This window comes from Papio anubis, chromosome 10 (genome assembly GCF_008728515.1).
Source record: "Papio anubis isolate 15944 chromosome 10, Panubis1.0, whole genome shotgun sequence".
NCBI classification, from domain to species: Eukaryota; Metazoa; Chordata; class Mammalia; order Primates; family Cercopithecidae; genus Papio; species Papio anubis.
Genome location: NC_044985.1, coordinates 50,168,868 through 50,194,212, shown reverse-complemented (window position 1 = coordinate 50,194,212; position 25,345 = coordinate 50,168,868). Strand labels below are relative to the sequence as shown.

The 25,345-nt window shown below is 34.4% G+C and overlaps 1 protein-coding gene across 2 annotated transcripts in view; it reads left to right on the top strand.

The window, feature by feature from the left end:
* Positions 1–25,345, top strand: part of SCN7A (sodium voltage-gated channel alpha subunit 7) — a 95,233-nt gene that overhangs the window by 55,042 nt on the left and 14,846 nt on the right. For both annotated transcript variants that reach the window (XM_009182369.4, XM_009182367.3), the window contains exons 14-19: positions 534–890; positions 8,888–9,322; positions 12,367–12,472; positions 14,277–14,431; positions 21,084–21,257; positions 23,237–23,344. In XM_009182369.4, the coding sequence (XP_009180633.1) occupies positions 534–890; positions 8,888–9,322; positions 12,367–12,472; positions 14,277–14,431; positions 21,084–21,257; positions 23,237–23,344 (1,335 nt within the window). The remainder of the gene's footprint in view (positions 1–533; positions 891–8,887; positions 9,323–12,366; positions 12,473–14,276; positions 14,432–21,083; positions 21,258–23,236; positions 23,345–25,345) is intronic.

Sequence of the window (25,345 nt, the reverse complement as noted above, 5' to 3'; positions counted from 1 at the left end):
TAATCTTGTTCTGTATAAATAGAAATTTTTAAAAATATAGTGAAAGGAAAGGGACTATCCAAACTAAACCTAGAATGTTGTGTTTGGTCTTTGACATGTTATTTTAAAAGGGAAATACGTGATAGTACCTTCATCAGAATCCAGTGGATCCTGGAAGACTTTCAATATCATTTTCATGTCAACATATGGGAAAAATGTGGAAAAATATTCAATATGTTGTGAAAAGCAAAAACAAAGAATGAATACTTCCCCTAACAGTTATGAAAATATAAAGCTAGAGGAATTGTAGCAGTATAATGCTTAATGGGAATTGACAAATACATCAGTAGAAGAGGATCTATTTAGACTGAGTATACAAAATTTTCAAATATTTAAGATGTATTAAGAATTTTACATAAAATGAATGTTCAGTAGTTAATATTAATAATGCTTAAAACTCTAAACGCTATATATGTATATGTGTATAACGCTGATACACTGACCAGGTTTTTCGTCCTTTGTTTCTTGTTCTTGATTTTACATTGCTCTATTAGTTGAGAATTTTCAAGTTGGGGAAATATTGGCCAACATTCCAGATTTTGATGTGGTCCCTTAGTAACGCATGGGTGACCCTGAGAGACTTGGTCCTGTTGTTGTTCACATTCATGTTCTTTTCTGCTGCATTCGGCATGAGGCTGTTTGGTCAGAATTATGAAGAATTTGTTTGCCACATAGACAAAAACTGTCAACTCCCACGCTGGCACATGCATGACTTTTTCCACTCCTACCTGAACGTGTTCCGAATTCTCTGTGGTGAGTGGGTAGAGACCTTGTGGGACTGTATGGAGGTTGCAGGCCAATCCTGGTGTATTCCTTTTTACCTGATGGTCATTTTAATTGGAAATTTACTGGTGAGTAGTCAGTTCTTTTACATTTTCCTTGAAAACTGGCATAATGTAGTTTGGTATTTTCATGATGTACATTGATGGGATCTAATGTTTGTAACTGTGGTAGTCTAATAGAGTAACCCACTAGCCAGATGTGGCCATTATCAACTGATATATGATTACTCTCATTTGAAATGTGCTGTAAATGTAAAATATGCACCAGATTTGAAGTCTTACACAAAAAGTGATGTGAACTATTTCATTAATAATTTTTATGTTGAATGCATTTTTAAATGATAATACAGTAGGTCGTCCTTATGCTCAGTTGCACTGTATGTGGTTTTAGTTGCCTGTGGTCAACCATTGTCTGAAAACATCCAGTGGAAAATTCCAGAAATATAAAACTCATAAGTTTTAAATTGCATGCCATTCTGGGTAGTGTAATGGAATCTCCTGCCATACCACTCTGTCCTGCTCTGGGCATGAAACATTCCTTTGTCTAGCATATTCATGCTGTATACGCTACCTATCGGTCCTTTAGTAGCTGTCTGGGCTGTCAGATCATGTAGTATGCATGAGGTTTGGTACCATCCTCTGCTTCTGGCATCCACTGGGGGTCTTGGGATTTATCTGCCCTGGATAAAGGGGGACTACTGTATTTGTATTTAACTAAATACAAATACTGTTAGTTAAATACAAATGCAATAGTCTCCCTTTATTTATTGGTATTTAGTTAAATATATATTTAGTTAAATACAAATATGTTTGTATTTATTATATACAAATTGTATATTGTATTTAACTAAATATATTTGTTAAATAAAATGTATTAGTAAAATTAATTTGCCTGTTTTTCTGTGTTTTCTATGTGGCCACTGGAAATTTAAAATTGCATATGTGATTGCATCATATTTCCATTGGATAGCACTAGCTTCTAACCTTGTTACTCAATGTAATATTGGCATCACCTGGAAGGTGGTTAGACATGCAGACTCCCAGACACCAGACCTATGCAATCATAATCTACATTGTAACACTGTTCCCAGGTGATTTGTGTGCCCATTAAATTTTAAGAAGCACTTAAATGTAACACTGCTGTCAGTCTTTTCCTGGCATTGGAATTACCTGGGGAATTAATAAAACTATGCTGATGCCTAGAATACATTCTTAGAGATTCTGATTTTATTGGTATGTGGATATGACCTAGTCATCAGGATTTTTTGAAAATCTTCAGTTGATTAAATTGTGTAGTCAAGATTGAAAACCACTGGTCTATAAAAATGTTACGTATTAACTAAGAAAGCTTTCACTTGTAAGTTTCCTAATAACTGAAGTGGTTTTAGTGAATTAAATAAGTAACTTTCACTGCATCTATGAAAAAGATATGGCTTACTAAAAAATGATTCTTACGGGAATACAAGACTTGGTATTTTCTTTTTACTCATGTCATAAAGATCAAGTACATTTCCCAAAAGGCTGAAAAAAAATCTCAGGTTAGACTCAATTTTACCTTGCCTGTCCATATTGCTTGTGTTTCACCTCGAGAAGACCCTTGTCATACAATTGTCACATTAGCATTGTATTTAATTGTTAATGTACTTCTCTGTGTTCTTTATTAAACTGTAAGCACCATGAGGGAAAGGACCATAACTCTCCTCTTTATTATAAAACCTAGAACAGTGCCCAACATGTAAAAGATACTTCAATATCTTCTGCCCTTTGTAGTTATAGTAGTACACTTCTCATTCCCAGTGATATAAAACACCACTCTAACTGGCTGAAACAAGAAATGATCATATATATCAGCATACATAACTCATAACTCAAAATATCAGATATAGATCTTGCTTCAGTTTGGGTGTGACACAAATGATTAAATGGGATCATTATAGAGAGGTCTTTGTAGATCTCAATTCTGTTTTTCTCTGTGCTCGTTGCTAGCTAGTACCCTCTGTTTTATCAAGATGGCTGCTGCAGTCTAAAACTTCACATCTTTGTGTTATATTAAGTCTAATAGAGGAAAGAATTTCTTTTCTAGAAGCCACAGCCGATTTTTCCTATTATCTCATTAGCTGAATCATATGCCCATTCTTAACTAGTCTCCATTGCCCAGGATGTTTAATGCATTTATTATGTTAAACTGTTCATAACTCTCTCTTACAGCTGGAGATGGGATAAGATCAAACCCAAATCCTATGACTAATAAGGGGATAAGTGTAATTTCCTAAATAAATTATATATTTCTGTTTCCAAAAGGAAGAGTTACGGCTGTTGAGGAAAGCAACAACAACAACACACACATACACATAATTCAAAGGGAAAGAAGCAGAAATACTAAGGCATTATATACACACACACACACACATATATGTGCATATATGTATATATACATATATGTATGATGTAACACATAAATATATAATATATATATTTGCCTAAACATTCCTGCTTCTTTGATTTTGAACTCCAATCTATTTCTATTTTTTGTTGTTTTACTAACCAGAAACTTCATCAGTGTGCAGAGGGATTCCAGGATAAATGGAGTTACATGAACCTCCATTTCCAATTGATTGGCCATCATATTTCTTGGCTCACTAAATCCTTCCAGCTTAATTTTTCTTAGTAGTCATTCAACTCTGAAACATCATGATAGTGGCAGTAGAATAAGTAGAAGGGGGGAAAATATAAGGAGATAATCTTTGAAGCTGTTGATCTTTTTAACCTCCATGCTTCCAATGTGGTTTAGTGTAAAAGGAAGATATTTCACATTTTAAAAAATTAGTTTTGTCTTTTCTAAGAAAATTCAGCAGTAATTTTAAGCCTTATGCAGAAACCTTACAAAAAATTATTATATGCCAAAGGAAATGAATTGGTTTTTAAATAGTTCTATGTCTTGTTGAGCTGTAGAAAAAGCAGAGTTCAGAATCAAAGAAACATGGGTTCAAATTTCAGTTCTGTCACTGTACTAATCCATTCTCATGCTGCTAATAAAGACATACCTGACACTGGGTAATTTATAAAGTCAAGAGGTTTAATTGACTCACATTTACATAGGGTGGAAGAGACCTCAGGAAACTTACAGTCATGGCAGAAGGGGAAGCAGGCATGCCCTTCTTCACATGGTGGCAGCAAGAAGAAGTGTGTAGTGAAGCAGAGGAAAGCCCCTTATAAAACTATCAGATCTTCTGAGAACTCACTATCATGAGAATAGCATGGAGGTAACCACCCTCATGATTCAGTTACTTCCCACCAAGTCCCTCCCATAACACATGAGGATTATGGAAACTACAGTTCAAGATGAGATTTGGTTGGAGACACAGCCAAGCAATATCATTCCACCCCTGGCCCTTCCGAAATATCATATCCTCACATTTCAAAACACTATCATGTCTTTCCAAAAGTCCCCCAAAGTCTTAATTCATCCCAGCATTAACTCAAAAGTCCAAGTCCAAAGTCTCATCTGAGATAAGACAAGTCCCTTCCACCTATGAGCCTGTACAATCAAAACCAAGTTAGTTACTTACTAGATACAATGTGGATAAGGCATTGGATAAATACACCCATTCCAAATGGGATTCACTGGCTAAAACAAAGAGGGTACAGCTGCCATGCAAGTCTGAAATCCAATAGGGCAGTCATTAAACCTCAAAGTTCCAAAATGATCTCCTTTGGCTCTATGTGTCACATCCAGGGCATACTGATGCAAGAGGTGGGTTCCCATGGCCTTGGATAGCTCCATCCCTGTGTCTTTGTAGGGTACAGCACTGATCCCAGCTGCCTTCACAGGCCAGTGTTAAGTGCCTGTGGCTTTTCCAGGTGTAGTGCAAGTTGTCAGTGGATCTACCATTCTGGTGTCTGGAGAACAGTGGCCCTCTTCTCACAGCTCCACTAGGCAGTGCCCCAGTGGGGACTCTGTGTTGGGGCTCCAACCCTACATTTCTTTTCCACACTGCCATAGCAGAGGTTCTCCATGCGAGCTCTGCCCCTGTAGCAAACTTCTGCCTGTACATCCAGTCATTTCCATACATCCTCTGTAATCTTGGTGGAGATTCCAAAACCTCAATTCTTGACTTCTTTGCACCCGCAGGCTCAACACCACATGGAAGTTGCCCAGGCTTGGGGCTTGCACACTCCAAAGTGATGGTCTAAGCTATACTTCGGCCCCTTTTGGCCACAGCTAGAACAGCTGGGACACTTGGTACCAGGTCCCTAGGCTGCACACGGCAGGGGGACCCTGGGCCCAGACTACACAACCATTTTTCCTCCTAGGCCTATGCCCTGTTATGGGAGGGGCTTCTGTGAAGGTCTCTGATGTGCCCTGGAGACATTTTCCCCATTGCTTTGGTGATTAACATTCAGTTCCTCATTACTTATGCAAATTTATGCAGCCAGCTTGAATTTCTCTCCAGAAAATTGGTTTTACTTTTCTACTGCATCATCAGGCTGCAAATTTTACAAACTTTTATGCTCTGCTTCTTGAATGCTTTGCCACTTAGAAATTTCTTCTGCCAGATACCCGAAATCATCTCTCTCAAGTTCACAGTTCCACAGATCTCTAGGGAAGGGGCAAAAAGCCGTCAGTCTCTTTGCTAAAGCACGGCTAAAGGAGTCATCTTTGCTCCAGTTCTCAACAAGTTCCTCATCTCAATCTGAGACCACCTCAGCCTGGACTTTATTGTCCATATCACTATCAGCATTTTGGTAAGACCATTCAACAAGTCTCTAGGAAGTTCCAAACATCCCACATCTTGCTGTCTTCTTTGAGCCCTCCAAACTGTTCCAACATCTGCCTGTTACCCAGTTCCAAAGTCACTTCCACATATTCGGGTATCTTTACAGCAGTGCCCCATTCTCTGCAGTATCAATTTACTGTATTAGTCCATTCTCATGATGCTAATAAGGGCGTAACCGAGGCTGGATAATTTACAAAAGAAAGAGGTTTAACTGACTCACAGTTCCACAGGGCTTGGGAGGCCTCAGGAAACTTACAATCATGGTGGAAGAGGAAGCAGGCATGTCCTTGTTCAGATTGCAGCAGCAAGGAGAAGTACAGAGTGAATGTGGGGTAAACCCTTATAAAACCATCAGATCTTGTGAGAATTCACCCACCATGAGAACAGCGTGGAGGTAACTGCCCCCATGATTCAGTTACCTCCCACCGATTCCCTCCCACAACATGTGGGGATTATGAGAACTACAATTCAAGATGAGATTTGGATGGGAAGAAAGACAAACCATTTCAATCTCTTAATAAATGATGTTGTGCATATTACACAGCCTCTTTAAACCTGACCATACTTAACAGAGGAATGAACATAACAGTACTTGCCTTGTAGGGTTGTTATAACTTAAATGTAATCATTTGGCACCCTATAAGTAATTCATAAATTACACAAATCATTTCTTTACACTCTAGAAAAATTTAACCCCTATATCTTCACCAGTTTTTTGTTAGTTATTTAATATTATTAACAAGTTTTAGTTAGGCAGATTTAAATGGTTACATTTAAATGTACATAAACCAAACACTGGTTACATAAACCAAACACTGAGGGATAGAAACATGAAAATAAAAGAAAGAGAAAACTTAATACAAACTTCAGTTGCTTTTTAAAAATAAAAAATTTGGTTGTAGAGACATATGTTATTCCATATATATTTGTATAATTCCAAATTAAATATATGTTAAGATATAATTCAAGAAATTTAAAATTAAGTAGCCTCAATACATGTTAAATTCCTTTATACATGTTTATTTGTTGATTACAAATCAGAAAGTAATTACTTAAATCTTGAACTTTCTTTCTCTTTTATGCTGTTTGATTTTGCTATGAGTTGCTCAATTCTCACCCAATATGTGGATATCTTTGAGGTGCAAGAAAACAAAATTCAGGGGAATTTTAAAAAAAGTTTTGTTTTATATACATTATTTCACCTTTTCTCTCCTAACACAAAAATAATAAATATATGTTTTTAATCTAGTTACAGATTCTGTGACTAAAGTTACTCTGAGTTTATACAATACAAATCTCTGCATTTTCTGCTCTTTTTTGTTAATGCTCAAATTAGAAGTAGTAATCAGTTCTCTGTAACTTGCGCCACTTACACAGCCTGTCTTTTCCTTTAAATCCTTAAAAGAGAGTAGGCTATTTTTAATTCAGACCACATCTGAACAAAGCAGTAGCATTTCTGAGGGTTATAAAATTCTTATCTTACACTACAGTTTCAGAGCACTTAGCACTTTCAAGATTACGTTCATTTTTAGGCTTTGAACATTTTCACTATATATACATATATATATATATGAATGTATGTGTGTATATTTGTGTACATGTGTGTCTAAGATATAAGAAATCTTTGATGTAATTTCCTAAAAATATGATTAATATAGCATAAACTTTTTCTTGTTCAAATCCTAGCACAAAATCTATTTTTTATTCATTCTATAATCAATTATTTTTAAAAATAAATATTTATTTATTACCTATTTTGTGTCTAGCAGTGTGCTGGTTGTCTAATTAAGAGAAAACATGGTTTTTGTTCATATGAAGCTTACAGTCATTAGGATTAAACACTATTAGGTGGGAAGTTCTAATTTTCCCAGATGTGCATGTCCATGAGAAAAAGAGTAATTATTGGGGTGTTTGAGGAACTCAACTGTTCACATAGATCTAAAATTTTGAAAGAAGTTTCAAAATATGAGTCTTTGGAGATGCTCATACTTATTTTATGTACACATAAATAGCATAATTATCCAAAATTATAATGTATGCCTTACAATAATAAACAAGTTTAAAATCTGATTCTCTGGAAAGCGATCAGTACTTAATCATATTTCTAAGTGACAGTAAAAGTCAAAATATACACTATCTTTGAGTTCAAAATAAGTTACAAGTATTAGGAATGATTCTTCCATCACTTATCTGTTTCTTGTTTGACCAAATTTACTACAACAGAGAATCAACTAACCTTCCTAGCATCTGTGTTTTCATCCCACAAAAGCCATTAGATATGATATTCAGGACCATGGATAGCTCTATTCCTGTATAGTTCTTCCTGGGTTTGCAGAATTATTACATGTTTTCCTAGAACAGGGCTGAAGTGAAATGAACTGCCTGGAAAAAACAACTTATTTGTTCACCTTGAGTGAGACAGCCTGACTCAGTGAGAAAATAATCTTTGGAATAAAGCAGACTTGGGTCTAATCTATGTAACCTTTGATCCTTTGATATTTGACATCTGTAAACCTTGTCTTTTCCATCTGTAAAAGAGAAACAAATCATATTGCATAGGATGTCATGAGCTTAAAATAAATTCTTGCTATACAAATCCAGCGCAGCACCTAACACACTGTGGTAGATGGATAAGAACTGAATAGTATTGTAGTTCATCTACTTCATTTTCAAATCTCACATCAGCCTTTTTTGGTCAAATTCATTTTTTAAGTTAACATATAAAATTGTATGTATTTATGGTGTACAAGGTAACGTTTTGAAGTAGACATACATTGTGGAATGGCTAAATAGAGCTAATTAACAAATTCATTACTTCACATAGTTATCGTTTTAATGGTGAGAACACTTAACCCATTTATGTCAGAAGTTGCAATTTTTGTGTGAAAATTCAGACCTTGGCAATGACCTTGAGCAGTAGGACATAAATAACTCCCACAAGCTTAGCCTTCCAATAATGGAACACTAGGCACAAATGGGTTAATATTCACACTCTAGAAGTAGACAGCAGAATGGTGGTTACCAGAAGTTGGGTGGTTAGGGGAAAGTAGAGATTGAGGAGCTATTGGCCAAAGTATATATAATTACAGTTACATAGGAAGAATAAGTTCAAGAGATGCATTGTACAGCATGGTGACTACAGTTATTAATTACAATATATTGTATTATTGAAATATGCTAACAGAGTAGATATTAAATGTTCTCAAGTCAGTTTTGTAAACAAACTTTTCATTACTTAAAATGAAACAAAATGAGATACATTTAGCCTCATTTTACTTCCTTATTTAGGTAGTTTACCTGTTTCTGGCGTTGGTGAGCTCATTTAGTTCATGCAAGGATGTAACAGCTGAAGAGAATAATGAAGCAAAAAATCTCCAGCTTGCAGTGGCAAGGATTAAAAAAGGAATAAACTATGTGCTTCTTAAAATACTATGCAAAAAACAAAATGTCCCAAAGGACACAATGGACCATGTAAATGAGGTATATGTTAAAGAAGATATTTCTGACCATACCCTTTCTGAATTGAGCAACGCCCAAGATTTCCTCAAGGATAAGGAAAAAAGCAGTGGCACAGAGAAAAACACTACTGAAAATGAGATCCAATCGCTTATCCCCAGTCCTAGTGTCTCAGAAACTGTACCAATTGCTTCAGGAGAATCTGATATAGAAAATCCGGATAATAAGGAGATTCAGAGTAAGTCTGGTGATGGAGACAGCAAGGAGGTAAGATGTTTAAATATCCTGATTGCTTAGTGGTGATTTATAGTATTGTTGATAAGGAAGCACTGAAGTTCCACAGCCAGATTATCCACTCAATTCTAACTCCATCACTTCGAGCTCCATCACTCTTAGCCTCTGAATTTATGCTTTCGATCAAATTACTTAAACTTTCCAAGCTTCAGTTTTCTCATATTTAAATGAGGCTAAAATAGTGTTTACTCCATAGGGGGGATAATAGTACATAGAACAATGCCTAGTAAAGAGTAAGCACTTAGGAAACATTAGATAATATAATTGTGACATTTTATAAATTAATAACCAGTCTGTTTGAGGGTGCTGAAAAGTATACTGAGGAAACCAAAGTTTTCAAAATCAAGATGTATGATTTAAGAAATCACTAAATTTCCATGGACTTTATCATCTTAAAATGGGAGATTGAATTAGAACAGTGTTACAATTCCTTCTTGCTTGCTAAAATTCTAAGATTTAAGTCAGATCATTTCTGCCCATATTTGGACATTATAATTAAGTTGGACTAAAGGAATTTTAAAAACCTCCCAGTTTGAATTGTGCACAGTTGGTAGCTTTATAACGCACTGGCTTAAAAAAAAATCAGGGTCGCATTCAAAGAAGGGTAGATACTGTTGTTCACTTAGCTTCTAAAATATACACCCTACTGGAAACAGTCTTATTGTCTCCATTTGCAAACAGCATTGTGTTTTAGAAGGAGGTACAATTTCATAGAAAGCTACACCTACAGAGATCACATCTGTACAAGGGCTTTTAACTTTGGACCCCACTGGGGAATCATTTCAGATCACTCAGGGGCACTGGAGGGTCAGGGAATGTCTCTTAATGGTCCCCATCATCTCTGGCACCATCTTGTTTCCCAGACCTCTTCTGTTTTGGGAGATGCGCTCTACAATAACTTCACAAATTGTCTTCTAACAGGAGTTCAGTTTCAATTATCCAAGGTCCTTCCATCATTTACTAAAGCCATCGTTATTTTAGAGAAACATTTTTAATCCACATGCCCAATAGTCTAAGATTAATTTACCTTTTAAATTAATACCATTACTATAAAACAGGCATAAATTCTTACTCAGCACACTTCTCAATCATCATTAAAGATTTTGATTACCATCCATTTCTGGGTGAAATTGCTATTTGCCACAGCACATCATGTTGGAGTTTCCCTGAAAACTTCATGCTAATCTCCTTAGAAATTCTGGAGTATGAAAATACATAGGAAAGCTGTAACTTAAAATAACTGTAAATATCAAAATTGTAGTTATTTATGCTGCATAGTTATTAGGTCTTGCTGGTTGACTACTCACAAAAGATATATTCATTTATTTATATATTTAGTTAGGTGCTTTTTAGATTATGTAGCCCATGACTCCTTAGGGTGTTGGTATACCCACAGTCAAAACTAAAACACAAAAATATATAAATGATCTGATAATTCAGAGATACACTCCCTTGTTTCTTTGGTATTTGTACTTCCAGCCTATTTTTATTAAAATATGCATATATATTTACATATATATGCATATATATAGTGTGTGTTTATTATAAAAATAACATCAAAATTCACATCGTATTTTGTAACTTGTATTTTTTATAATGCAGAAGTATATTATGGTCACTTTCTTATGCCATTAAATAATCTTCTATCAAAATAAATGATTTATAATTTGAGTCTTAATTGATTTATTTGTAAAATTAGAATAATACCTACTCACAGGTATTTTGGAAAAATCACATCAAATAGGATATGTGCAAGGCTTTTTACAACTCTTTAAAAATATAAATGTATGATGTATAATTTTAATTACTGAGTGCCAAATATTACATTTAAATTACTTAATGCCTAGTCTCACATAAATATATTGCTACAGATTTTGTTTCATTAGAAATAAATAAGAATATATAAAAGTAATGGAAATAATAAAAATATCTGTTTAAGAATAATATTCTGCTGGATACTTTACTTTATTAAATTGAGCACTATAATGATTTACTGACAACTGACCACGTAAGGACTAAAGCAAAAATAGCTTTCTAATTACATTTCCTTGACACTTACTGTGTATAAGTCCAAGAGGCAGGACAAAATATTGACAATTTCTTTTTTTTGGCACTCTACTTTACCTAGATATTTTTCTTAATTTTTACGAAATAAGATTGGTTTCATTCCAAATGTTAAAATACACTTGTCTTAATTTTTGTTTTAATTAGAAAATATTACTTATATGCTATTAACCTTAGAATCTCAGTGATTTTAAAGAATGATTTATGGTATACTTATTTCAAAATAAGGTAAAATAAAGCATTGTGAGAAAATAATTTTAAATAAAGGCAAAGAGTATCATTTGCACTATTACCTGTATAAAGCAATGACCACCTTATTCTACCCAGCCTTCAGCTTCAGTCAAAAGCAGAGTGAGAAAGAAAGTCAATCTCTGCATCTGGGTGCTTTTCATAAGGCTGTGCCCCTTTCCTAGGCCTGTCCTCATCCCTATTTGTTGTGCCTTTCTCTCATTTTACTTCATGATAAATCCCATCCTGTGATGACATACATAAGACCATCTGGACTGATTTTTACCATGAAACCTAAGTGCACTATTATCTACCCATCTTTAGCATCAAAGGATGATTTGTTTTGATTCTACTCATCTAATTGAAATAGTGTATATGGGAAACTTGTGACTTACTTCAAGAAAACTTTGGAACCCAAATCCTCTTGTGAATTGGAGACAACCTATACGTCTTAAAGAAGCAAAGTGTTATTAACTAAACGTTAATTTTAATCTAAGTGTTATTTTAGGTTAAAGTAAGTATCATACAATAGTGTTTTAAACTTCAATTCTTACCAATATGTATGCATTTTAATATCAGCCATGAAATCGGCCTGAAGTCTTTTAAACCTAGCGATATTATTTCTGTACAAAATTTTTCTCACTTCTGAAAATGAAATAAACTTTGACCACTGTGGGTAAATGAAACTTTAATCACAACATTTTTGGTGGGACTTCACCTTTTAGAAAATAAAGCAGTCTAGCTCATCTGAATGCAGTACTGTTGATATTGCTATCTCTGAAGAAGAAGAAATGTTCTATGGAAGTGAAAGATCAAAGCATCCTAAAAATGGTAAGAAAATTTTGTTAATCTTGCTAGGAAACTAATTTTAATTACAAGTTGTCAAAATGTATATGTTCCTTTAGTAAACATATTCCACCTGGAAGCTAATTCAAATAACTCTCTTAAATAGGTGGCATTGCACATTTCAGACTCAACTACCAGCTAAGTCACTTATTTTAACAATTAACAATTGTTGATTGAACAGTAAGAATTTCGAATCTCCAGCTCATTTCAGGACTTAGTTCATTTCTCTGACTTCTACAGTACTACTTATGTCCTACTTTGAAACAACAGATTATGAATAAACAATGACAGTATAGTGACTAATGATAGAAAAACAGAATTGATTTACTTCAATTCCATCTCTGTTGCCACTGGAGTTTTTATGTGTGTTTAAAGCTAAATTAGTAAAACAATTTGTGAGGTGTAATTTTTTGTATTTGTATTTGGTAAGTACACATTTTAGTGTATATGTAAAATGAATATGAATATTTTTATTGAATATTTTATTGAAAAATATCTTTAAAGTTGAAGTTTAATTGTTCTTTGAATATTTATTAAACTAGAATATCATTATGCATTGTTAAAACAGACCAACATGTAGGTACAAGTTTAATAAAATTTTCTAATATCAAAAATATATGTGTATGTTCCATATCCAGTGTGTCAGTCAATTGACTGAATTTTTGTACATTTCTTAATATTCACGTTAAATATATAAATGTCACCATTACCATTTGTTTTCCTCTGACAGTTATAGGCCATTTTTATATGAGTAACTTAAATATTGGCTCTATTTCATGAGATCTAAGCACACTTCATTTGACTTCAACATATATAGGTATATGTGTGCATGTGTATGTGTATACACACACATTTCAGTGCTGCTTTAACTATACCAATTTTCTGTTTTACTCCTAAATTGTGCTCTGTTCTAAAGCACACAGTGGTATAGCTACCAGTAAAAAATCAAATATGAACATTATTTATTTTTATGCAATATTACTTACAGCATGAAAAATGTGTTTTGGAATCACCATTATCAATAATATTCCACTGCTACAATACTACTCATAGTATTATTTAACACAAGACAAAATTCTAAAATAAAATGTTTTGGCTTTAAACTCCACCTACCTCCATTTCTTCATTTTGTCACCTGTATATCAACCTCTTCTCTAGCCTCAGGTTTCCATTTTGCCAACCCTTTTGGCCAAAGCATAGAGTGCAGTCCCGTACACATGTACTATGCCCACAAAGTACTCCACAGTCCATGTCACTTCCATAATAGTCTCAATAAAAATTCCCATTTCCATGCCACATAAGAACTGGAATCAAAGCAATTAATTTGATTTAACTAATTTTATGCCTCTTAGCATCTCATAAGTGTTTATGTTTTTAAACAGGAATGCATGTTATGCCATGTGAATCTTCAAAGAGTAAATTTTCAGGCATTATATCAAAATGTAACTTTCAGAAGTGAAATATCCATGTGTATTTTCTTTTGCAGTATTAGTGAATACCTACCCTCAGACTGTTTTGCAGAGTGACAAGATATTCTGGGTCATTTCTGCCTTTCACAATGCCTTTCCTCTCATTACTACCAAACTCCTAAGTCCAGTTTTCCTTTTTCTGGTCAGTGATTACAGTGGTCACTACACCATGGGTAAAAATTAAATGTTTGTAAATCAGAGACAACCTGGACTAGAATTTGTAAATAAATAATTGCTGTGGCACATAGTAGAAGGTTTCAGGTGTTTACTTTTTCATGAGTTTTCTAGATTGTTGTTCTTACCAGTTCCAATCTTAACAGGTTGTGGACGCGGATCGTCACTTGGTCAAACCAGTGGAGCATCCAAGAAAGGAAAAATCTGGCAGAACATCAGGAAAACCTGCTGCAAGATTGTAGAGAACAATTGGTTTAAGTGTTTTATTGGCCTTGTTACTCTGCTCAGCACCGGTACTCTGGTAAGTGGGCAGCCAGGCTGTTTGATACTTTGCTGGGAACAAATGTATCATGATTCTGTTAATTTAGAAAGTCAAAACCAGGATTACATTTTCAAGGATATTTAGTATAGCACCAAATAGCACCGAATTTCATATTCTGTGATTTTAGTTTTAAAATCTAAATATTATACTTTCTTAGAAAGTTTATATATGCATCACTCAATATTAAATTTAATATTGATTTTTAATATATTATTTTGCAATATTGAATTTCAAAATATATGAATGACAGTGGGAAAATGGAATGTGAATAGATACCGGATTCTTCTGATTTTAATGAAGTTTCATGTGTGAAACATTTTAATGATCTGCACATCCAAAACTGCTATAATATGCTTGTACTTTGGTACCTATCAAAGGAAAGGGAACTATTGCATATGTTTTAAAGGATCTGTGAACTACAAATGTATTTGACCCTACAATCTTAATTGTGCAGTCAGAATATAAATTCTAAAAAACATTCTACAAATATCTGCACATTAAATGGTTCTACAAGGTAATTCACTGAAGAATGTTTTGTAATAATAGCAAAGGGTTAGAAAAGAAGGTCTGTAATAGCTGACTTTATACTACAAAAAACCATCCAATGGAACTCTGTGCAGCTATTTTAAAAATTCAGAAGGTATCTACATATTTACACTACAATTCATCAAGAGAGAGTAATAAGTGAAAAGAATGGTCTAGAATAGTGCTGCAATAAACATACATGTGCATGTATCTTTATAGCAGCATGATTTATAATCCTTTGGGTACATACCCAGTAATGGGATAGCTGGGTCAAATGGTATTTCTAGTTCTAGATCCTTGAGGAATCGCCACACTGTCTTCCACAATGGTTGAACTAGTTTACAGTCCCACCAACAGTGTAAAAGTGTTCCTGTTTCTCCACATCCTCTCCAGACTTAGATTGAGAAACAGAACATTACCAGGATGCCAGAACAACACTCTTACCCCTCAGTTACTTCCCTATTCCACAAGGGTAGCCAGCATGTGGAGTTCAACTGCCATAGATTAGTTTTATCCATTTCAGACTTATTAAAAATAGATTCAAACTGTGTGTTACTTTTGTATTTCTTCTTCCTCTTATTTTGTTACAGCATCTCACTTCCTCATAATGATCAGGGTCAATTATCCTTGCTGGTATGGTAACTTCTTTCTTTCTTACTAGTTGACTGGTACAATAAATCAAAAATTGAGCAAATGACATCTAAGCTTGAGTTTTAGTAGGAGACATAGCATGTACCCTAATGCCCTTTCTGGGAGCAAAGACCCCAGAATCTACCTATCCTAAGGTTGAGAGAATGGGAAACACAAGTACCACCTAGTGGACTTGTCAGATACTCCATACTATGCCTTTCTCCATCACAGATTCTGCTAGCATCATGGATCTTCATATGGCTCAAATGGAAAGGCTGCTTAGAATATAGTCAACCTATTTTAGTATCTTTTGTTGCATCAGATTCTACTGAAAAATAGCAATCTTCTGCATCACCTGATAATGCATCTTTGGATCAATATTCGCAAGTGTGAAATTTTGCTTTCAAATCCTAAAGAGACCTATCAGGCATTGTATCTCTTTCTTAGAGTAGGAGGCACATATGTCTCTCTAAAGCATCTAGAGAACTTACCATTTCTTGTTCATCAGGTCTAATTAACATGATATCATCAATATAATGAATCAATATGATGTTAATTCCTGTGGTGCTGGAGTTAACTGTGACCCCCATACCAACACATTCTTCCCTTTATCCAGCTTCATATTCTATCCCCTTTGATCCAGCCTGTGGTAGGCTGATTAATGGTCCTCAAATATGCCCATGACATAATCCCCAGAACCTTTGAATGTTAACTTATATGGCAAAAGGGTCTTCTCAGATCTGATCAAGTTAAAAATCTTGAGACAGGGAGATTGTCCTGAATTATCTAGATGAGCCTAATATAATCACAATGGTTCCTGCAAAAGAGTTTCTATAGGAGTTGAGTCAGAAAAGAAGGTGATGTGAGGATAGAAGCAGAGATTGGGGTGTCATCCTTTGAAGACAGAAGAATGCACTACAGGCCAAAATGTATAAGCAGTCACTAGAAGCTGAAAAAGGAAGGAACTGAGACTCCTCAGCCACCAAAAGGAACTAGCCTTCTCATCACCTCGATTTTAGCCCAGTGATTTCTGACATCAAGAATGAGAGTATATAGAGTTGTGTTGTTTTTAAGCCACTAAATTTGTGGTAATCTGTTACAGTCACAACAGGAAACTGATACGCAGCCCTCTCTGGATCCCCTCCCAGGAAAGCCCCTCCATTTCCTGCTAATACATGTTTCTAGGTCCTGCATAGGTACCAGGTTTTCTGGTACATAATCCTTCGTCTTCCTTAGCAATCTTGGTACTTCCCAGGCCACTGAATGAAGAGAGTTGACTCTATTTATACATCAGGTGACCAGGAGAGGAGGTAGAGGTAGACCTTAAGGAGAGTTTTGAAAAGACACCTACCCTATTGTAGGCCTCTTCATAATCCTCAATAAAGACTCATTTCAGCTTGATCTTGTAGGGAGGCTCTGGAGCCCAAACTGCACCACACAATTTCACCTTGAGAGACTCAAGGGAGCTGGCATTTATATCTCTATTCCACTTAGCCGTTGGTTGTGCTGGGTCCCTCTAGGAGTAGAAAGATTGCCTCTCAGGCGGGGTGGCTCTCGTATAGCAGAGGTAATTCTCCAGAGAGGGCTTTAGTTGTGTGTTATCAAGCAACACTCGGTTGCTGTGAAATAGTTAGATATGTCAGTAAAGGAGTTCTTTGTAGGCAACTCCACCATCTACGACAGTGTTCAACATGTACTTGAAAAGCATGTGTCATATGGTGTAGCTGGGTGCAATTGTAGTTTGTTATTACCATTGTTCTCATCTATAATGGGAGCCTTAGTGATATAGCAAAGATGTTTTCTTTGGTTAGCTATAGATATAATGTGTTAAATTATCCCACTATGATTGCTTTTTTTTTCTAAACCTTCTTTTAGTGTCATCAGTTTTGCTTTATATATTTTGATGACCCATTGTTTTGGACATACAGATGTATGTACTTGTAGTATGTATGTACTTGTAGTATTGATCCCTTTATTATTATGAACTATCCTAAGTTATGTATCTTGCCTAATTTGATACTAGCCTTCTTTTTATTAGAATTCACATGTTAAATATTTTTGTTCTGAACATATTCTTGACCTTCTCCTTTCTACAATTAGGGCTCATCTGCTCTTTATTGATACAGCAGCTCTGTGATGCCTTTAAAAAAAAATGCTTTTAAAACTTTGTACTGTTTTTCTGGTTCTTTGCAGTAGGATCATTGGTCTGGTGAAATCTACTCTACCCATGCTAATTGAAGTGGAGGCTTTTGTACATCTTTTTATTATATTTCACATTATGTACCTGAATAATTGAATAATAAATAAATGCATGTAACAAAATAAAAAATTTTTAGGAACTTTATGTTTATAATCTTTATGGACTCATTTACACCACAATTGGTTCAATTAAAAGTCATAAAATCTATTGTTATTTTGTATTTACTTCCATTTAACAGTACATTTCAAGAATCACATCATTCCTAATGCTATCCCTGTGTATGATGCTCCCCTTCCTGTGTCCAAGTGATCTAATTGTTCAGTTCCCACCTATGAGTGAGAACATGCAGTATTTGATTTTCTGTTCTTGCAATAGTTTGCTGAGAATGATGGTTTCCAGCTGCATCCATGTCCCTACAAAGGACACAAACTCATCCTTTTTTATGGCTGTATAGTATTCCATGGTGTATATGTGCCACATTTTCTTAATCCAGTCTGTCACTGATGGACATTTGGGTTGATTCCAAGTCTTTGCTATTGTGAATAGTGCCACAGTAAACATGTGTGCATGTGTCTATATAGCAGCATGACTTATAATCCTTTGGGTATATCCCCAGTAATGGTATGGCTGGGTCAAATAGTATTTCTAGTTCTAGATCCTTGAGGAATCGCCACACTGTTTTCCACAATGGTTGAACTAGTTTACAGTCCCACCAACAGTGTAAAAGTGTTCCTATTTCTCCACATCCTCTCCAGCACCTGTTGTTTCCTGATTTTTTAATGATTGCCATTCTAACTGGTGTGAGATGGTATCTCATTGTGGTTTTGATTTGCATTTCCTCTGATGGCGAGTGATGATGAGCATTTCTTCATGTGTCTGTTGGCTGTATGAATGTCTTCTTTGGAGAAGTGTCTGTTCATATCCTTTGCCTACTTTTTGATGGGGTTGTTTGTTTTTTTCTTGTAAATTTGATTGGGTTCTTTATAGGTTCTGGATATTAGCCCTTTGTCAGATGAGTAGATTCCAAAGATTTTCTCCCATTCTGTAGGTTGCCTGTTCACTCTGATGGTAGTTTCTTTTGCTGTGCAGAAGCTCTTTAGTTTAATTAGATCCCATTTGTCAATTTTGGCTTTTGTTGCCATTGCTTTTGATGTTTTAGACATGAAGTCCTTGCCCATGCCTATGTCCTGAATGGTATTACCTAGGTTTTCTTCTAGGGTTTTTATGGTTTTAGGTCTAACATTTAAGTCTCTAATCCATCTTGAATTAATTTTCATATAGGGAGTAAGGAAAGGATCCAGTTTCAGCTTTCTACTTAGGCTAGCCAATTTTCTCAGCACCATTTATTAAATAGGGAATCCTTTCCCCCTTTCTTGTTTTTGTCAGGTTTGTCAAAGACGAGATGGCTGTAGATGTGTGGTATTATTTCTGAGGGCTCTGTTCTGTTCCATTGGTCTATATCTCTGTTTTGGTACCAGCACCATGCTGTTTTGGTTACTGTAGCCTTGTAGTATAGTTTGAAGTCAGGTAGCGTGTGGCCTCCAGCTTTGTTCTTTTGGCTTAGGATTGTCTTGGCAATGCAAGCTCTTTTTTTGGTTCCATATGAACTTTAAAGCAGTTTTTTCCAATTCTGTGAAGAAAGTCATTGGTAGCTTGATGGGAATGGCATTGAATCTATAAATAACCTTGGGCAGTATGGCCATTTTCACAATATTGATTCTTCCTATCCATAAGCATGGTATGTTCTTTCATTTGTTTGTGTCCTCTTTTATTTCACTGAGCCATGGTTTGTAGTTCTCCTTGAAGAGGTCCTTTACATCCCTTGTAAGTTGGATTCCTAGGTATTTTATTCTCTTTGAAGCTATTGTGAATGGAAGTTTATTCATGATTTGGCTCTCTGTCTGTTACTGGTGTATAAGAATGCTTGTGATTTTTGCACATTGATTTTGTATCCTGAGACTTTGCTGAAGTTGCTTATCAGCTTAAGGAGATTTTGGGCTGAGGCAATGGGGTTTTCTAAATATACAATCATGTCATCTGCAAAGAGGGACAATTTGACTTCTTCTTTTCCTAACTGAATACGCTTGATTTCTTTCTCTTGCCTGATTGCCCTAGCCAGAACTTCCAACACTAGGTTGAACAGGAGTGGTGAGAGAGGGCATCCCTGTCTTGTGCCAGTTTTCAAAGGGAATTTTTCCAGTTTTTACCCATTCAGTATGATATTGGCTGTGGGTTTGTCATAAATAGCTCTTATTATTTTGAGATACGTTCCATCAATACCAAATTTATTGAGAGTTTTTAGCATGAAGAGCTGTCAAATTTTGTCAAGGCCTTTTCTGCATCTATTGAGATAATCATGTGGTTTTTGTCTTTGGTTCTGTTTATATGCAGGATTACGTTTATTGGTTTTTCGTAAGTTGAACCATCCTTGCTCCCAGGGATGAAGCCCACTTGATTAGGAGATATACCTAATGTAAATGACGAGTTAATGGGTGCAGCACACCAACATGGCACATGTATACATATGTAACAAACCTGCACGTTGTGCATATGTACCCTAGAACTTAAAGTATAATTTAAAAAAAAGGAATCACATCATTCTTTATATGAGACTATTTTAATCCTTGCTTACTTTTTGTCCTTTTATGTATATTGATATTGAAAGTCTGCCTGCCTGTTTTCAGTGCTAAAATATTTATGAAATTGCTTTCAATGACATGATCAGACTTTACATATTCCATAGTCAAATTAAGGTTGACATTAAAACTGAGAAGCTTTGGAGAAACAATTATAGTTTTAATTAATCTTCAGTATTTCAAGTGGTTTACCTGATAGCCTTATGGATTTCTAAAGACATTTTAAAAACATATCTGTTTCTCTATGAATAAGTGGTATATATCTGTGAATTGCTACCTGGAATTACAGATAAGATTCATGTCAGATGTGACTAAAGGTTTTATCTCTTAAGTTTGATTAACTGATTTTGGAGGGGATTTTTGGATTGCTATTTAAAACAGTTATGAAGCCAGGTTCAGCCTATATAAGAACTAGTTATGGGATCAATTAATGATGTCTGTCATAGGCATGGGGTCAAATAATAATACTTATGGATTATGTCAATAAATACAAGCATAGTGAACCAGCCCTGGAGCCTACAACCTCTGACAGTGCTCACCATATGGCTATTAGATATGAAATTTTGTTCCCTTCTATGTCAAAAAAGTTTTTAGTAATTACCTCTACACCTAATCCTTATATATTTTTTTTTACCCACAGGCTTTTGAAGATATATATATTGATCAGAGAAAGACAATTAAAATTTTATTAGAATATGCTGACATGATCTTCACTTACATCTTCATTCTGGAAATGCTTCTAAAATGGATGGCATATGGTTTTAAAGCCTATTTCTCTAATGGCTGGTACAGGCTGGACTTCGTGGTTGTTATTGTACGTATTTTAAAGAAAATTTAAAAGGCTATTTGATTCACTTTTTCTTCCTCAGTCTTACTCTTTCACTTCCTGTCAGTTTATTATATCTTTCCTTTCCCTCTCCATCTACATTATTGGTATATAACACCTTTCTTAGTTTATAATATTTAACATCTATCATTTTCTTCTCTTTCCAAAATTTTAAAAGTTCAGCACTTTATTCCTGGATTATTACAATAATCACCTTGAATTTACTGCTAACCATGTAAGTTTGTTGCATAATATCTTGACGATATCAGCACCCTAAACTCTTTTTTTTTGTTGGCTTAACTCTTAAATCATATATCACAATTAGACTACTTATGATGTTCACAAGTGTTGCGCTGATCCAAGCTCCCCAAATTTCTCACTTAGATCTCTACAATAGATTCCAAAGTGGTGTCCTTGCTTCTGCCCTGCACACCTTCATTCTGTTTTCCACATAGCAACCAGAGTAACTGTTGTGAAATGGAGGTCAGCTCATGTCACTTCTCTTGAAACCTTATGATAAACACCCATCTCATTCAGGGTAAAATCAACAATCTTTGCAATCAATGCTCTACAAGTATCTGTGTAATCCAAACATATTCCCTGTTATGCTCCCTTTCCCCTGTCCAAGTCTATTTACTGATCCATCAGCACCAACTTTCATGGAGCACTTCAAATATGTCAAGATTATTTTCTTCTTAGTGCCTGTGTTCTTATTTTTCCTTCCAACTGGAACGTTGGCTGGCATTGATGCCTTAGCCAAAATGAAACCTTTGAAGGTCTTTCCTTACAACACTATTTAAACTGCAACCACTCCAATACTCCCTTTCTCTTTGTCTGCTTCCTTCATCTCCATACCCCTTATTAATATTGTACCATTTGTTCATTTATTTTGTTTATTGTCTGTTTTCTCCCACTAACATATAAGTTCCATTAGGGTAGAATTTTTTCTTAGTTTTCTTCCCTCCTTTAAGTCCTGTACCTAGAACAATTTCTGTCATATTAGAAGGTTCTCAGTATTTTTGTTGAATGAATGAATGGCTCTCTATTCTATAAATCATAATAGAAGCTCCTGAACCTACAATTAATGATTTAAAATAGCTGACCTCTCTTTCCTAAGTTTGCTCTTTCAAATTAGCCTTTTGCTCTAGCCAAACCATACTATGCCTGAGACTCGCCTTCTTGTTTCCCAGTCATTGTTCTGTGTCCAGATTCCTTCATGCTTATGAAAATAATACCCAAAGTTCAAAGCCTACTTCAAGGCTATCTCTTTAGTAAAGGGTAAAAAGAAGAAAATTTTCATAATGTTGACTTGAAAATATAGAAAAATCTGAAGATATAATAAAAGTTAATCTTAGCTTTACCACCTTAGTATTTATGAACATTTATTAACCTTGAATATATTTACTTTTAAAATTTACCTTTGTATCTGGTTATACTTTTTGTAATGTGTGTACTTTTGACTTAACAATATTCATATCTTCTTTGATGCTTATCCTCTGAAAGCCTATCTTGTATATTGTCTTAACCATATTTGTATATGAATGCATTTGTAAATATATTTCTTATTTTGTTTTAATGAATATCTGCATACGATTACTGTATTACAAGTAATTATGAAACTGATTCTTAATCTAATTTCAAACTAAAAACAGATGTCACTATAAATAGTTGATCATAAAGAGTATAACATATATAACTTCTATTTATCTCACTAAAATACATTCCTTATTACCAGAAAATAATTTAGTTTTATCTTTTTAAAGTGATTTTAACACTAAACGATTTTCTTATAACTTTCTGTAGGTGATTATTAATGTATTTTGAAATATATGTAAAAATAATTCACAAATTTACTAGTAACTTTTTGTTGTATATATCTGTTGTAATAAATGCAAAGTTTATTTTATTTTACATGTTATATTGATTAATACGGAATCCTATTCACTTTTTTTAAAAAAAATATATAGGTGTTTTGTCTTAGCTTAATAGGCAAAACTCGGGAAGAACTAAAACCACTTATTTCCATGAAATTCCTTCGACCCCTCAGAGTTCTATCTCAATTTGAAAGAATGAAGGTAAGAGATAAGTTTCTAAGCTACATCTACAGATTTTTATTTGGAATTACTAAATTTGCACAAATTGAGAAGCTTTGTTTTCTTCTCATTTGTACCTTTAACAGTATTAATACAACAAAAACCTTACATTTCATTGCTTAGGAACAGAGAGGAGTAGGTACGTTTATTAAGATTCTACGTTCTTATTCCTCATAAAGTATAAAAACCAATACAGACAAGTAAAAGAAACTAGTATTTGAGAGAGAAAATATAGTTTTAAAAGTATATTTCTACCCCATATACATATGCATATTAATGAAATTGTCTCCATTTAAAAAATACAATTGTTAGAAAATGAAACTTGGATTAGTTAACAAATTTTAAAATTAAACAAACATTGTATACCCTAAGTGGTTACTCACTGAATGAAAGAAAAGTTTGAATTTTAAGATAAATTTAATTTTTTTAATGTCACAATCACAAGCGATGTCCTGTCTTCATCACTCACATGTTAAAACCTCTTCTGAACAATGTAAAGAAAATAGATTGAATATTATACAATGGCCAGTGTCTGAACAATGTAAAGAAAATAGATTGAATATTATAAAATGGCCGGTGTTCAATCTTTTGTACCTGAAATGGAAATCGCATAATGCTCGACCTAATAGAAAAAAAATGGAGTCTCTGACCACCACAAGTTGTATAAGTATGTAGCTATACCGTGACCCATTGTATACAGAAATGACAGAACACATTCAAATGTACCTTTTTTTTATAATACATTTATGTGTTTTTGCATTTTTATTTACATAGATTTTTTTATACCAGTCTACCACTTTAATACCTCATATCACATATTCATTGCTATGGTAGAACCTAGTGAGAAAAATATTAACGTTTAACCTTTATCTCTGTATTTTATACATTATATATTACATTTAAACTGTTATTGATTAAGAAACCATAACACTTATACTCTTTCCACTTGGTAAAAAGTGAATGTTTATTTTTCTCTCAAAATTTGAGTGGTTATTATACATACAAACAGAAATATAAGTAATTAAAAATATGTATTTTATTTAAAAAATAATTTGAGAAATTTTAATAATTTCACTTTTATATGATTGTATAAAGTACTTAAGTACATTAATTATATTTGTATATATATACTTAGTCCATGATTCCTGATAATATTCTTGTAATTCATACAAATGTATTGTTGACTCATAATAATAGTGCTTAGGCCTGATCTGTTTGTTAAATACATTTGATTTATTTGTGTTGGGAAATTAATATTTTGATTATGTGGTAAATACATAAAAATTCCAAATGTGGCAAAATCCTAATTATACACTTCAGAAACAAAAAATCTAAAATAGTAATTGTAACATATAATAACTTAAGAAACAGACTTCATTAACCATATCATGAAGATCCACAAGGTGGTGATATTCCCCAGTGCTTTTAATCCAAAATAAGGTGGAAAATAAGCTGAAAATAAGGTGGTTGAATGGTTCAATAAGGTTGAAGTTAAAATGACAAAACAGCCTGGGCACGGTGGCTTACACCTGTAATCCTAGCAGTTTGGGAGACCAAGACAAACAGATCGCTTGAGCTCAGGAGTTTGAGACCAGCCCGGGTAACACAGTGAGACCCTGTCTCTACAAAAAATACAAAATAGCCAGGTGTGGTGTATGCACCTGTAGTCCCAGCTACTTGAGATGCTGAGGTGAGGTGAAGTGAGAGGATCACCTGAGCCTGGGAGGTCAAGGCTGCAGTGAGCCGACATCGCTCCACTGCACTCCAGACTGAGTGACAGAGTGAGACTGTCTCAAAAAAAAAAAAAAAAAAAAAAAAAAAAAAGACAGACAGCCACCTTTCCAGTATAAATACTGTTCAGTGATAGGAAAACATTATAGAATATTCTAACATGTAAACTACAGAGGGCCTATTTACTCAAAATACACACACACACACACACACCCCTAAGTAAGTATGTAGCTAAAATAAACAAACTCTTTT